Source organism: Saccharomyces paradoxus, chromosome VII (assembly GCF_002079055.1).
Source record: "Saccharomyces paradoxus chromosome VII, complete sequence".
Taxonomy (NCBI): Eukaryota; Fungi; Ascomycota; class Saccharomycetes; order Saccharomycetales; family Saccharomycetaceae; genus Saccharomyces; species Saccharomyces paradoxus.
Genome location: NC_047493.1, coordinates 981,906 through 996,547, shown reverse-complemented (window position 1 = coordinate 996,547; position 14,642 = coordinate 981,906). Strand labels below are relative to the sequence as shown.

At 38.6% G+C, this 14,642-nt stretch overlaps 7 protein-coding genes across 7 annotated transcripts; 5 read left to right on the top strand and 2 right to left on the bottom strand.

The window, feature by feature from the left end:
* Positions 1-165: 165 nt before the first annotated feature.
* FOL2 (GTP cyclohydrolase I) lies at positions 166-897 on the top strand (the record flags this gene model as incomplete). The annotated part of the gene is made up of 1 exon (XM_033910705.1): positions 166-897. The coding sequence occupies one exon, from the start codon at positions 166-168 to the stop codon at positions 895-897; it is 732 nt and encodes a 243-aa protein (XP_033766596.1).
* A 239-nt stretch (positions 898-1,136) lies between these two features.
* On the bottom strand, positions 1,137-3,254 carry SPAR_G04730 (uncharacterized protein; the record flags this gene model as incomplete). Its single annotated transcript, XM_033910704.1, has 1 exon — positions 1,137-3,254. The coding sequence occupies one exon, from the start codon at positions 3,252-3,254 to the stop codon at positions 1,137-1,139; it is 2,118 nt and encodes a 705-aa protein (XP_033766595.1).
* Positions 3,255-4,054: 800 nt separating this feature from the next.
* MES1 (methionine--tRNA ligase MES1) lies at positions 4,055-6,310 on the top strand (the record flags this gene model as incomplete). Its single annotated transcript, XM_033910703.1, has 1 exon — positions 4,055-6,310. One exon carries the CDS (start codon positions 4,055-4,057, stop codon positions 6,308-6,310), a length of 2,256 nt encoding a protein of 751 aa, XP_033766594.1.
* A 354-nt stretch (positions 6,311-6,664) lies between these two features.
* On the top strand, positions 6,665-7,939 carry SAY1 (steryl deacetylase; the record flags this gene model as incomplete). Its single annotated transcript, XM_033910702.1, has 1 exon — positions 6,665-7,939. The coding sequence occupies one exon, from the start codon at positions 6,665-6,667 to the stop codon at positions 7,937-7,939; it is 1,275 nt and encodes a 424-aa protein (XP_033766593.1).
* Positions 7,940-8,140: 201 nt separating this feature from the next.
* Positions 8,141-8,926, top strand: BUD32 (serine/threonine protein kinase BUD32; the record flags this gene model as incomplete). Its single annotated transcript, XM_033910701.1, has 1 exon — positions 8,141-8,926. One exon carries the CDS (start codon positions 8,141-8,143, stop codon positions 8,924-8,926), a length of 786 nt encoding a protein of 261 aa, XP_033766592.1.
* A 224-nt stretch (positions 8,927-9,150) lies between these two features.
* On the top strand, positions 9,151-11,595 carry APL6 (AP-3 complex subunit beta; the record flags this gene model as incomplete). Its single annotated transcript, XM_033910700.1, has 1 exon — positions 9,151-11,595. One exon carries the CDS (start codon positions 9,151-9,153, stop codon positions 11,593-11,595), a length of 2,445 nt encoding a protein of 814 aa, XP_033766591.1.
* Positions 11,596-11,831: 236 nt separating this feature from the next.
* TNA1 (Tna1p) lies at positions 11,832-13,436 on the bottom strand (the record flags this gene model as incomplete). Its single annotated transcript, XM_033910699.1, has 1 exon — positions 11,832-13,436. The coding sequence occupies one exon, from the start codon at positions 13,434-13,436 to the stop codon at positions 11,832-11,834; it is 1,605 nt and encodes a 534-aa protein (XP_033766590.1).
* Positions 13,437-14,642: the final 1,206 nt, after the last annotated feature.

Sequence of the window (14,642 nt, the reverse complement as noted above, 5' to 3'; positions counted from 1 at the left end):
ACCCGACTGATTTGCCCTTCTTTGACTTCTTTCATTTATTTGTACCGTGCCAATCGTCTGATCGACATAATATCCATTCATAACATATTTTACGATCCCATCCTTAGTCGTGATAGCGTGCGTGACTCATTTTTTGCTAGAACCAATACATCCAATCACTTCAAAATGCACAACATCCAATTAGTACAAGAAATAGAAAGACATGAAACCCCGTTAAACATTAGACCCACGTCTCCATATACCCTAAATCCTCCTGTTGAGAGAGATGGCTTTTCTTGGCCAAGTGTGGGAACAAGACAACGTGCAGAGGAAACAGAAGGAGAGGAAAAGGAGCGAATCCAACGTATTTCGGGCGCAATTAAGACAATTTTGACCGAACTAGGTGAAGATGTCGATAGAGAAGGTCTACTAGATACTCCACAAAGGTACGCCAAAGCCATGCTGTATTTCACTAAAGGTTACCAGACAAACATTATGGACGATGTCATTAAGAATGCTGTATTTGAAGAAGATCATGATGAAATGGTCATTGTTCGTGATATTGAAATTTACTCGTTATGTGAACATCATTTAGTGCCATTTTTTGGTAAAGTTCATATCGGATATATACCAAACAAAAAAGTCATCGGGTTAAGTAAATTAGCCAGATTGGCAGAAATGTATGCTAGAAGGCTCCAGGTTCAAGAAAGACTTACAAAGCAAATTGCAATGGCGTTAAGTGATATTCTAAAACCATTAGGTGTAGCCGTTGTTATGGAAGCTTCTCATATGTGCATGGTTTCAAGAGGTATTCAAAAAACGGGTTCATCTACGGTAACTTCCTGTATGCTTGGAGGGTTTAGGGCTCATAAAACAAGAGAAGAATTTTTAACCCTTTTAGGAAGAAGAAGTATTTAAAAGGAAGAAGATAAAACCGAAGATATATCGTGTATGTATTAACTATATGAATAGAGATATACAGGATTAACTTCGTTTGAGTAATTTCCAAAGAAAGATTAAGCACAACTGAGCCTTTTTTTTTCAAAAATTAGTATATACATTTAGTTCAGGTACGGCATCGCACCTAACGATCCGTAAGTAATCGATGGAAAAGATTGAATTAGTAAACAGAAATTTGTGATTATCATGAAATTAAGCTATGTGATGTTCAAATGCTTGATGCCTGTGTGAGACAACCTTTCGCGAGTGACTTCCAATTCTGGAATGGGCAGACCGTAGCTCACAGTTTGCGAATTTGCTTGATTCGCATCTCTTTCCACGTGAATGGTGGTAAACAAGCCACCAGAAGTTACTGGATAAGAGTTCGTTTGGTCACAATTTTCCAAGGTCTTTAACTTTTGTTCTTCTGTGATAATGCCAGGAACGACTATATCGCCAACCTTTACGCCCAATTCTTTACTCAATTGGGGATTATTCAACAGATTTTCTACAGGTATAATATCTGACCAGTTTCTTTTGTTCATGAAACACGATTCTTTACGTTTATGAATTCCGTCCACTTCCTTGGTAAAAATTGGTACAGCATCTTCATCTGTTTCCGCATCGAAATGATGCAAGCGACATCTTTTTTGCAACAAGGTGGCCATTGCATCTGGTGGTGGGGTATTTACTATGGCGCTAGCAATGATATTAAACATCAGCCTCACATCTTTTGTTGGTTCTTCAATAATCTTGGCATTTTCCTTTTCCTTCTCCTCGGACATGATGAGATGATGTCTATGACGTTTTGCCCTGAATCTCCCGACGGATGCTAAATGTACATCGCCTGATAAGATTGTTATTCTAACACCATATTTAGCACCTATGTCTTGCAATTTCATTACTAAGTAGTTTCTTTCTTTTTTATGATGTCTCGCACACCAATGATCATTTAAGTCATCTAGCAGTTCTACATCTCCATTAAATTCGTTAACGAAGCCATTGGCAACTATCCCCTTTTTGGATAGATATTTAATTGGAGCCAACAGCTTTGAGGTAAAAAGCCATTCTAACCACACCAACCTTGGATATGCGATGGGGATACCTAGCATCAGCAGTAAGTGGCCGCCTTTCAAAACTTTTACTTCGTTTTCGAGACGCTCCCAAATCAAGGAATAACTTCTTTCTGAGAAGATCTCACGTAATTTCCTCTCAGTTCTACAATCCAAGCCTAACATGGCCATTTTCGGGCCGAGCCAAGAGAATACAGAATGAGACCTTTCACCGATGTAAGGACTCCCTTTTTCATTACCTAGGATCCATTGTTTGCTCTTTAAATACGCAAAGTCATCACCATCTTGCTTAGAAGCACTGACATGATGCTGGAAGAGCATATAGTATCTATAAGCCATTCTTCCCACCGTCAAAAAATTTTCAGTCTTCATGAAGGAATCGTTGTATGAGCCGTACCCATCAATAATATCGTGGTCGTCCCAGACATTAATGGCTGGAATACAAGCTAATGATTTGACAAAGCATTTTTGAGTAGTCTTAGATTTTGGGGTGGAACCATACCAGTGACCATAACCATACCAGTTTAAATAGTGTTCTAAATAAAACTGCCTGACCTGCTCTTTTGTTTCCTCAGTGGTGTGAGTGTTATACTTCTTGATAGGATCCTTTGTGTCCAACCAAGCTTTAAAATTGGGCGCATGCAGTTTGATGTTATCAGAATAAATTTGGTCACCGCCGCCGAGAATAGCATGATAATGGACGTATTGATGCTTCTTAAGGACATCATACCACAAGGAACCCTTGAACTTGGATGTATCTACGCTCAGTGAAAATCCATTGCATGAATAGGAAATAACGTTCGAGTTTTGAGTGAAAGAGGGCACGAAGAACCTGTAATGTGGTTCTGTTCTACCGTCAACGGAATATTTAACCATTTGCTCATAGTTGAACATCGGCAACTTAATCTCATACCTATAAAACCATATATCATCATTTTTTAAATTGTCCTTATGGAAAAGTTTACCATCGAAGGATGCCTCGCTAATTTCAATGTCCTCATTGTCAGAGGGCAATGAAGGTCCTTGCTGGTAAGCAATTTTCGGAAAGTTTTCCTCACCTTTGACTACCATCATAACAGATCCTTCGTACGTTTTTTCCTTAAAATCCATGTTAATGAGTCTTAATATAGGTCCACAGATAATACCCGACTTAGGAATTGGCGAAGTTTCGGAACAGTCATCACAGCCAGTGACGTCGTCTTTATAAAGAGCCTCAGCGTTCCAATCGTCGAACCAGCTTGTAGCACCCGTCATAGCACCCATTTTTGTAGCAATTTTTTTATAAATTGAATATCTTGGGCCTGGTAGATATTGTTTCACCTCTTCTTAAACTTTCAATCCCCTCACTATACTTTCTGCGATTTCTTTTTACTTTTGCCAATGGACCCTTCGCTATGCAGCCGTGCCGATAAAAATAAAATCCTGACATTACCCGGTGTTTTAGATATCAATTTTTTTTCAATAAAAGGAAGACGGAAAAATAATATCCTGAAACCTTCTGGGTTAGTTCTGTTGATAGGAATTAAATACAATTATAAAATGTCCTAGAGATGAAAACGAATTATGAATAACCTTTTAGCTACAGCGGAGATTGTCGTACAAATTGAAGAAAGATTTTGATAACAGTAACTCTGAAGCACTAGTTGTTGCAGACGAGAATAAGAACCTGTGGAGAGAAGGGATTTAAAGAACAAGGAGGTCAAAAGATTCGGTATAGTATAAGTCAATTTGAGAAATTTTTTAGTAAGCACTTTGTCGAGAATGTATAGCTCGATGATAATGGTGTATTTTGTTGATCTGTTGGCTTTCTATGCTTATGCTTGTTAGCCGCCGAAACGATTATGCATTGCCCGGGTCAAGTCACTTATTCTTAATGTCACGAGGCACGAATAATTTCGGAGGCGGAAAAAATTGCTGTACGCAACTTATCGAAAGAGAGAACGAAAAAAAAAATGACTATGACAAATATTCTTCGATGTCTAATGTTGAAGATGATTTGCTTCCAAATATGTACCTTTGTGGAGGAATAAAACGTGAAAAAGGAGCGAAAATTTAGAACAAGTATGTCTTTCCATATTTCTTTTGATAAATCAAAGAAACACCCCGCTCATTTGCAGCTAGCAAACAATTTGAAGATTGCCCTAGCGCTCGAATTTGCAAGCAAAAATTTAAAGCTTGAAGTTGACAATGATAACGCAACCATGGAATTGCGCAATGCAAAGGAACCGTTCTTCTTATTTGATGCTAATGCTATTCTAAGATACGTCATGGAAGATTTTGAAGGTCAAACTTCTGACAAGTACCAATTTGCATTGGCATCTTTACAAAACCTGTTATATCATGAAGAATTACCTCAACAACATGTAGAGGTTTTGACAAATAAGGCCATTGAAAACTACTTGATCGAATTGAAAGAACCATTAACTGCTACAGATTTGATTCTGTTTGCTAATGTTTATGCATTAGATTCTTCTTTGGTCCAATCTAAATTCCCAGAATTACCATCTAAAGTTCACAACGCTGTAGCGTTGGCTCAAAAGCATATTCCGCGCGATTCTTCTTCCTTCAAAAATATCGGTGCAGTGAAAATCCAATCCAACTTAACGGTTAAGCCAAAGGATGCTGAAATCTTGCCCAAGCCAAACGAAAGGAACATCTTGATCACTTCAGCATTACCTTATGTCAACAACGTTCCACACTTGGGTAATATTATTGGTAGTGTTCTCTCAGCCGACATTTTTGCTCGTTACTGTAAAGGACGTAACTATAATGCCTTGTTTATTTGTGGTACTGACGAATATGGTACTGCTACGGAAACCAAAGCCTTGGAGGAAGGTGTGACACCAAGACAACTGTGTGACAAATACCATAAGATTCACAGTGATGTTTACAAGTGGTTCCAAATTGGATTCGATTATTTTGGTAGAACTACGACGAAGCAGCAAACAGAAATTGCTCAAGATATTTTCACGAAGCTAAATTCAAACGGTTACCTAGAAGAACAATCTATGAAGCAATTGTACTGTCCAGTGCATAATTCTTATCTGGCTGATCGTTATGTAGAAGGTGAATGCCCAAAATGTCACTACGATGATGCTCGTGGTGACCAATGTGACAAGTGTGGCACTTTATTAGATCCATTTGAATTGATCAACCCACGCTGTAAATTAGATGATGCGTCTCCAGAACCCAAATATTCCGATCATATTTTTCTATCGTTGGACAAGTTGGAAAGTCAGATTTCCGAATGGGTTGGAAAGGCTTCTGAAGAAGGTAACTGGTCAAAAAATTCAAAAACAATTACTCAATCATGGTTAAAGGATGGTTTGAAGCCTCGTTGTATTACAAGAGATTTGGTTTGGGGTACACCAGTGCCTTTAGAAAAATATAAAGACAAAGTCTTGTATGTTTGGTTTGACGCCACAATCGGTTATCTTTCCATCACTTCTAACTACACCAAGGAATGGAAACAATGGTGGAAGAATCCAGAACATGTTTCATTATATCAGTTCATGGGTAAAGACAATGTTCCTTTCCATACAGTTGTTTTCCCTGGTTCTCAATTGGGTACAGAAGAGAACTGGACCATGTTGCACCATTTGAACACTACAGAATATTTACAATATGAAAACGGTAAATTTTCCAAAAGTAGGGGTATTGGTGTCTTTGGTAACAATGCTCAAGATTCTGGCATTTCTCCAAGTGTTTGGAGATACTACTTGGCATCCGTTAGACCAGAATCTAGTGATTCTCATTTCTCATGGGACGACTTTGTTGCCAGAAACAACAGTGAATTGTTGGCTAACTTGGGTAACTTTGTTAACAGATTAATTAAGTTTGTTAATGCCAAATACAATGGTGTTGTTGCCAAATTTGACCCTAAGAAGGTTTCCGATTATGATGGCCTAGTCAAGGATATCGATGAAATTTTATCAAGTTATATCAAAGAAATGGAACTTGGACATGAAAGACGTGGTTTAGAAATTGCCATGTCGTTAAGTGCTCGTGGTAACCAGTTTTTGCAAGAAAATAAGCTGGACAATACCCTGTTTTCACAGTCTCCAGAAAAGTCAGACGCTGTTGTCGCAGTCGGTTTGAATATTATTTATGCTGTTAGCTCTATTATCACACCATATATGCCAGAAATAGGTGAAAAAATAAACAAAATGTTGAATGCTCCAGCTTTAAGAATTGATGATAGATTCCATTTGGCTATTCTTGAAGGACATAATATCAATAAGGCAGAATATTTATTCCAACGTATTGACGAAAAGAAAATTGGTGAATGGAGAGCCAAATATGGTGGTCAACAAGTATAAAGTTCATTGGAAGCATGCTTTTTCTCTCCCTCTTGCTCTTTTCCTTCTTAAACATGATAGTGTATCAATCAATATATAGATTTTACTTTGATATACAAACAAGTATAAAAATAATTCTCCCGCCAACACTTTTATATCCTTTGTTGTAGTTGATTTATTGTGTAATGTATAGCTTAGAATACTCATGGTATGATTTTCTGATGAACAACTTCTGTTTTAGTATGCGTGTATTTACTGTATTAATGCTTTAGCTGTATACAATTGAGGGAAAAAAAGAAACGGGAAATCGAAAATGTTTTGCATCGCTTGGAATAAGAACAACACAAATGCTAAGGGAAAGGTTTTCAAAGAATAATGGTTACTAATTCCGATCTTGACTCAAAAGCTGTATACTATCGGCTTCAGGAAAATGACATCATTAACGTTGTATCGAGTGAAAATGCTGTTCAAAATGATGTGGGCTTTCGATGGAGCGCCTTACATTTGCATTTGTTCCATGGATTGAAATTTGCTGCTTTATTGTTTACAATAGTGCCTGTGTTCATAATGTTCGACTGTATGAAAATCATTTTTCAACGCAAACGTAGATTTTGCCTTGACCATGTCAACAGAATTTTTTTAAGGCAAAGTTCTTGGATTCTCGATGAACGTATTTGTGAATACGTTCTCAATCCTTTGTTTGTTTGTTTGTATCCTTCCACGTTTTCTAGTCCAACATATGTAAAATACGACATTCCTATAGAAGATCAGAAATCTCCAGAGAACAACATTTTCCAAAATCATCGACTAAACGCACCCAACACTGTTAGCACGAAGTTTTACCGGTATGTTATGCCAGAGGGCTTTGATCCCGCAACAGATCCAGTTTTAGTGTTCTATCATGGTGGTGGTTATGCTCTTAAATTGACGCCCACATCGTTATCATTTTTGAATAATATGCGAAACGCATTTCCTAAGATGGCCATTCTTGTACCAGATTATACAGTTACGGCTACCGATGATCAGTCGAGAAAGTACCCACTGCAAATTTTACAAAATGTGGCAATTTTTGATTACGTCGTTAAGACTATGGGCTGCAAAAACCTGACGATTATGGGAGATTCTGCTGGTGGCAATGCTGTTTTGAACATTGTTTTGTATTTGAGGAAGTGCAACAGAGTTATCTACCCGAAAAAAGTCATAGCCATAAGTCCCTGGGCCAATGCCACTTTCTTCCACGAAGGAGAAAGGGAATATATGCAACGAACACAGGAATGGGATGGTCTATGTTTAAAGAGTCATTCGATGTTTGGGAGAATGTTCGTAGGGAGCAACTCAAACGTCGATTTTACTAGCGATCCTTTTGTTAACATTGAAAAAAATTTTGAAACAGAAATGTGGCAAGATATTCTGACTAAGTGCTCCGTAATGATTACGTACGGTAGTGACGAGTTGCTGAGCTTTCAGAACAAGATCTTGGCGAAGAAAATGAGTGAAGCTAGTGAGGGACACAACTACTTTACCTCCAAAAATGTGCTGGTCGAACATCAAGGTTATCACACTGGTCCCATATTAAACTACTCCCGTAACATGGATCGCTGGACAAGCATACCATCTATTGCTCGCATTCTCGAGTTTATGCAATCCTGAATGTGTCATAATCTCAATTACATAAACATCCTATATAAATATATATGTGCGTCAGTACAAATTCATTCTGATTTTCCACTATAGCAAACAAGGTTGAAAAAATCGCCGGCGCATCACCAACTTGAAGAACAAACATAATCTTACTCAAAGGCAAATAAGTGGTAGACACGACAATTGAAAAGGTCATACGCTTCTCCCATTATGACACAAGAATTTATTGATAAAGTATCTTCGTATCTGACGCCTGATGTAGACATTGCACCTATTTCGCAAGGTGCAGAAGCCATTGTTTTTTCAACGACTACTCACCCATATGTCCCAAAAGCAAAGGATCCTCACCAAAAATACATCATTAAATATAGGCCACCAAAGCGTTATAGACACCCACAAATAGACCAGGCGCTAACAAAACATCGTACGTTGAACGAATCACGTTTGTTGGCCAAATTATACTTAATCCCAGGACTATGCGTCCCTCAACTAATAGCGTGTGATCCATACAATGGGTTTATTTGGTTAGAGTTTCTTGGAGAAGATCTTCCTGGAGGGCACGGTTTTAGTAATTTAAAGAACTTTCTGTGGATGCACGATCAAGATCCATATAGTGATCTTGTCGCAACTACACTACGCAAGGTGGGGCGCCAAATTGGGCTGCTGCATTGGAATGACTACTGTCACGGTGATTTGACGAGCTCTAACATTGTTCTCGTGCGAGATGGTGCCAGGTGGACGCCTCATCTGATTGATTTTGGTCTGGGCTCAGTTTCAAATCTGGTTGAAGATAAAGGTGTTGATTTATACGTGTTGGAGAGAGCTATCCTAAGTACACATTCAAAGCATGCTGAAAAGTACAATGTTTGGATCATGGAGGGGTTCGAAGAGGTCTATCATGAACAAGGTGCGAAAGGTGCCAAGAAACTGAAAGAAGTTACCAAAAGATTCCAAGAGGTCAGGTTGCGTGGTCGCAAGAGAAGTATGCTGGGATAATATAAATACCAGGGCACTGTCTATACACCGTTTCGCACTGCGTATATCCATAACTTATATCGACGTATATAACTTTTTAGGTATACTACCATCAAAGCGTGTCCGAGCCATTAAGATTTTGACAAATTCAGACAAATCACTTTTGGAGAACCATATGTATATTGTATAACAAAAAACAACGGGAAGCCAAAGACAGGAAACAATCGAAAAGCGGACAACCAGTAATGGTAGATTCAATCCACCGTATTGCATCGGCGCTGGATACGGCTAAAGTGATAACGAGGGAAGCTGCCGCGGTAGCCACCTCTAAATTGGGTGAATCCTCGTACACTTATTATTCTCAAAACATTAATCCTCAACAGTTGGTCACTTTGTTAAATTCTAGGAACTCTAGAGAAGTTAGAGATGCCATGAAAAGAATCATATCTATAATGGCTTCCGATGATGACTCTATTGACGTTCAATTATACTTTGCTGATGTTGTAAAGAATATTACAACTAATGACACCAAAGTGAAAAGACTTATTCACCTATATTTACTTCGATTTGCTGAAAATGACCCAAATCTGACCTTGTTATCCATTAACTCACTGCAAAAATCATTGTCTGATTCGAATCCCGAACTGAGATGCTTTGCTTTGAGTACTCTCTCTGACATGAAAATGTCGTCATTAGCACCTATAATTTTGCATACTGTCAAGAAATTGGTTACAGATCCGTCTGCGATGGTTCGTGGTGAAGTTGCCTTGGCCATTATCAAATTATATAGGGCTGGAAAGAGTGACTACCATGAAGAATTATTGGATATTCTAAAAGAATTAATGGCAGATACGGACCCTAAGGTGATATCCTGCGCCATCCTGGCTTATAAGGAATGTTACTCCGATTACTTGGAGCTGTTACATGGACATTTCCGCAGGTATTGTAGAATAATTAAGCAGCTAGACTCATGGTCACAATCATATTTAATTGAACTGCTGATCAAATATTGTAAGCAGTTCTTGCCAAAACCTACTGTGGTTGATAAGTCATCAGAAGGTTCTTCAAGAAGCTGCCCTTTACCAGATAAATATAATGAGATTGAATACCCACTTTACGACGTGGTAAATGATCCTGATTTAGATTTATTTTTACAGAGTTTGAATCGTCTAATTTATAGTTCCAGCCCTACAGTGATTTTATCGTGTTGCAATGCCCTATATCAGTTAGCTTCACCATTGCAGATGAAAAACACTAAATTCATTGAAGCATTGGTCAGAACAGTGATCACGACAGCAAATCAAGGCAACAAGGAAACGCTTTTACAAGCAATTCATTTTTTATCAACCTTAGATCAAACTCTATTTTTACCTTACACCAAGAAATTCTATATTTTACCCAAAGATCCTATCGTGGCATCCATTTGGAAGATCCAGATTTTATCCACGTTAATAAACGAATCAAACGTTAAAGAAATATTCAAAGAATTGAAATATTATGTAGCCAGCGCTCATCTCCCAGAAAAAGTTGTCATTATGGCGGTCAAGTCATTATCTCGATGTGGCCAATTGTCAACGAGTTGGGAATCTCATGTAATGAAGTGGCTAATTGATCATATGGAATCCCACAACTTGTCTGCTTCTGTCCTAGATGCATACGTAAATGTTATTAGGATGCTGGTGCAAAAAAATCCTACAAAACATTTACGCATAATCTTCAAGCTTGCTGATTTGTTAACAGTTCAAAGGAGTTTGGCTGATAATGCTCGTGCAGGTATTGTTTGGTTATTTGGTGAAATTGCGTCAATTGAATTTAAGATATGTCCGGACGTTTTGAGGAAGCTGATTCCGAATTTTTCAGATGAGGGCCCTGAAACAAGATGTCAGATCTTAGTGTTATCAGCAAAACTGTTATCATATGACATTGATAGTTTCAAGCAAGCGCAAATTGCTGGAAGCGGTGAATCTAATAGTGAAGAAAATAACCAGAATAATTCATACTATGATTTTAGCAGTTCAAGAATTTCTCAAATGTACAATGCGGTCCTTTACTTGGCAAAATATGATGACGAATTTGATATTAGGGATAGAGCGAGAATGATTTCATCCTTGTTTGATTCAGGAAAATATGAGATTGTGTCATTGTTATTGCAAGCGCCTAAACCTACGGCAAGGAATGACGATTTTATCGTCTCTGCCAGATTGGAAACACATGCTCCAGAAATTAAGGATTTTTTTAGAATGCTTCCTTGGAATACAGAAATTACCGATATTGGCGAAACAGATAACGATGTTAGAGAAGGCGTAGAATTGAAGGACTATAACAAATACAAAAAGAGCTTTTCCTCTCAATCTTTCATCACTAACAACTCAGCAAGATCATTTGCGTCAAACCCCAATGCAAATTCAACTGATATCAGTGGCGGTGATGGCAATAGCATCTCAGGTAAAGGTAGCGTAAACGCCTTCACCTCTCAAAACGGGAAGAAATATCGCTTGCAAAGCCTGGACGAATTTTTTTCCGACATACCAGAAAGGAAGAGTAAACCAAAGAGAATCATAAAGGTAGTGGAAGAAAGTAGTGACGAGGATGAAGACGACTCGGAAGAAAGCGGTGACGAGGATGAATCGGACGATGATGACTACAGTGACTCTTCTTTGGGAACATCCTCTTCTTCTTTGGAGCTTTAAGAACTTGACAATAATACTATATAAATATATATATATATTTATAGATATAGATATAGGCATGTATACCTTCCCAGTGGTTAACATGTTTGGGATGAAAAACAAAACAGAAGCCGGAAAACCAAGGGTCATATGAAATTGCTTAAAAGATAAGTACATATGTATATAAAAGAAAATTACAAATTGCGAACACGCTCATAACGAGGGGCAAAAAAAATGTGGGTTGAAGAAAGTAGAGTCTAATACATGTATTTGAACTCAGGGTTTTTGTCGCTTAATCTTTCATCGTATGGAATAGGTTCTCCCAGTTCATTACAACGATCGATTATTGCCTTCTTTCTATCGTTTTCCCTCTTGTATAGGAAAATCTGTACAATTGTCATAAATATGGAGAAGACTTGGAAGGCCAAACTAATGGACAGCCCTTTGATATACCTTGGCTTATCTTTGGCGACAAAAATTTGTCCAGAGACCAAACCTGAACCTGACCCGAAAAATAGATTAATGCCTAAAGCGGTGGCTCTCTTGAAGTAATTACCGGTATTACCACTTAACCATAAACAGTTACAGGCGGCATTAACGTAAATACCCATACAAAGAATGTAAACGCCAAAATATCTTACACCGTGAACTTGAGAACCAAGGACGATGGCTATACCTATCGAAGTTGTCAGACAAGCACCTAAAATGAATGGAGATCTTAACTTTATACGATCGGACCAAACAGCACAGATGAAGAACACAATTGCTGTGAGGAAATAGATGGGGACGGTCATCAATTGGGCTCTGACATTCGTGAACCCCATACTGGTAATGATGATTGGTAAGAAGACAGTTAGACCAAAAGTAGTCAAATCGATACCGAATAAGGCAACGGCACTAGCCCAAGTCTTGACATCTTTGACGGCCTGCCACACTTGGAACCATTCGAATTTTTCGTCCGGGTCAAAAGTGTTCATTGTCTTGTATCTCTCGGAAATGTATTCTTTTTCCTCCTTATTGAAAAACCACGAATCTTCCAAATTTTTGCTCAAGCCGAAGGCATAGAATGGTACGAACCCCAGGGAGAGACAACCTTCGACAATGTAAATGTATTGCCAATCTTTTAAAGCACCGCTAATCTTGGAACAACCGTAAGCAATCAGCCCACCAAAAGATGAAGACAAACAGGCTGCACTGAAGACAAAGGCGAACCTCAGGGCGTATTGTTCTCTTCTATAGCAGACCGAAAGATACATGTTAATAGCGGGATAAATCATACCTTCAAAGGCACCTAGCAGTAGTCTGACGACGATCAATTGAGCATAATTCTTAACCCAAGCAGTCCCCAAAGAAATAGCACCAAAACAGGTCAAACAGATACTCATCATTAATGGCGGACCCATGATTTTCAGAAGGTTAGTACCTATGGGGTCGAAAAGCACATACGTCGCGAAAAAAACAGTGACACATGTGTTATATTGCGTCCCAACAAGGTTGATGTCCTTGGATAGACCTGCAACCTCTGCGTTACCAATATTCGATTTATCCAAGTTGGAAAGGAAATATAGTAGTCCCATAAGCGGAATCAAGTAAATATCCATTTTGCGCAGAACACGCTTTTCCATTGGGTGAGAAGGAGACGGGATACCATCGTCATCCGTGGTTGTAGCCATAATTTCTCGTTCGGTGGCCAGTTCCGACTTCTTGTCATGGTTGCGATTATGCAAGCTAGCGTCATGACCTTCATCTTCCTGGAACGTGACTTCCGTAGGCTTTCCTTCTGATCCATCATTGGTGGGTGATATGAAAAGCACATCATCCACCAAATGTTTAGGTGACTCCATTGTGAATTTGTTGCCCATCTAGAGGTAATGACAATAGTTCAATGCTCGAAAGTGAACAAGTATTTCTTTTTTTTTTATATAAGCCTTCTGCGCAGTCGTTTTTTTTTTTCAGTCGCTGTCTCACGGGGGAAAATAGTTTGAAAAAAAGGCGACAAAGAGGGGGAAAACTATGGTATAGTTATGACTTTTAAGACAGTAAATATGAGCGTATGCTTATATTTTGGACAATTAGTTAATATAGAGAATTTTTTAAATAATAAATAAGAAGTGATAGGCAGCAAAAAAAAATTGACAGTAAAACAATGGAAGGATACCGAATAGGAAGGTGCTTTAAAGGAAGAAAAGGTCATGGTTTATATACTTTCAGAATTTTTAGCATAACCGGAGGTGCGACAGATATCTCAGGGTGTATGGATGAGGTCAAAACAATACTAATCACATACGCCGCGAGGACCTCGACGGTTCGTAGCCTGTCTTCGTGTGTGACGCATAGGATTCTACGGTAGATCCCGAGTGTGCCCGGCTGTGATTGGCAACTATGATTGCGAGTAATAAGCGATCGGGCGTCCGGTGCTATTTCTATTTTGTTGGTGCGACCGCTTCTTCGCAGAGAATGGGTGACTTGTTAAAAGGAGAGACACAGGAAAACCAACAGAATACGAGCAGAAAACTAGAAAATAAAAAACTAGAAAAAAAAAACAAAAAGGAAAAGAAAATTAGTAGAAGCCGGCGATGGTTGCAGCATCCAGATGGAGACCGCTGTAACAGAGAAGAGGAGCACCCAGACAAGTGACTGCACCGAACTTGTCGTTTCACTTGCACCTAATAATAATAATACTAATAATAATAATAATATATAGCACGATAATATTAATGTACAAAATAATAATAATAATAATAATAATAATAAAATGAATAAATGGTTCGCCATGGGCTGTGCAGATGCGTTTGGAGAACGCACATTAGCAGCAGAAGACCTAGTTGTGTCTCATACAGACGATCCTGTGAAACCGCTGCTGTGTATATGTATATATTTGTGCTTTTATCATGTTATCCATTTTCCGTTCTCTTTAGCCAACACGGCGACGTTGTGCGGAATTAATTCAAAGTCGATTTTTTCTATGGAGTTTTCTCAACCTGCCCCCAAATTTTGCAAAATTAGTGCGCGGGGTGGATGGGTGCGTCACAGTATTTACTGACACCTGGCCGAATAAGAGCGACGTC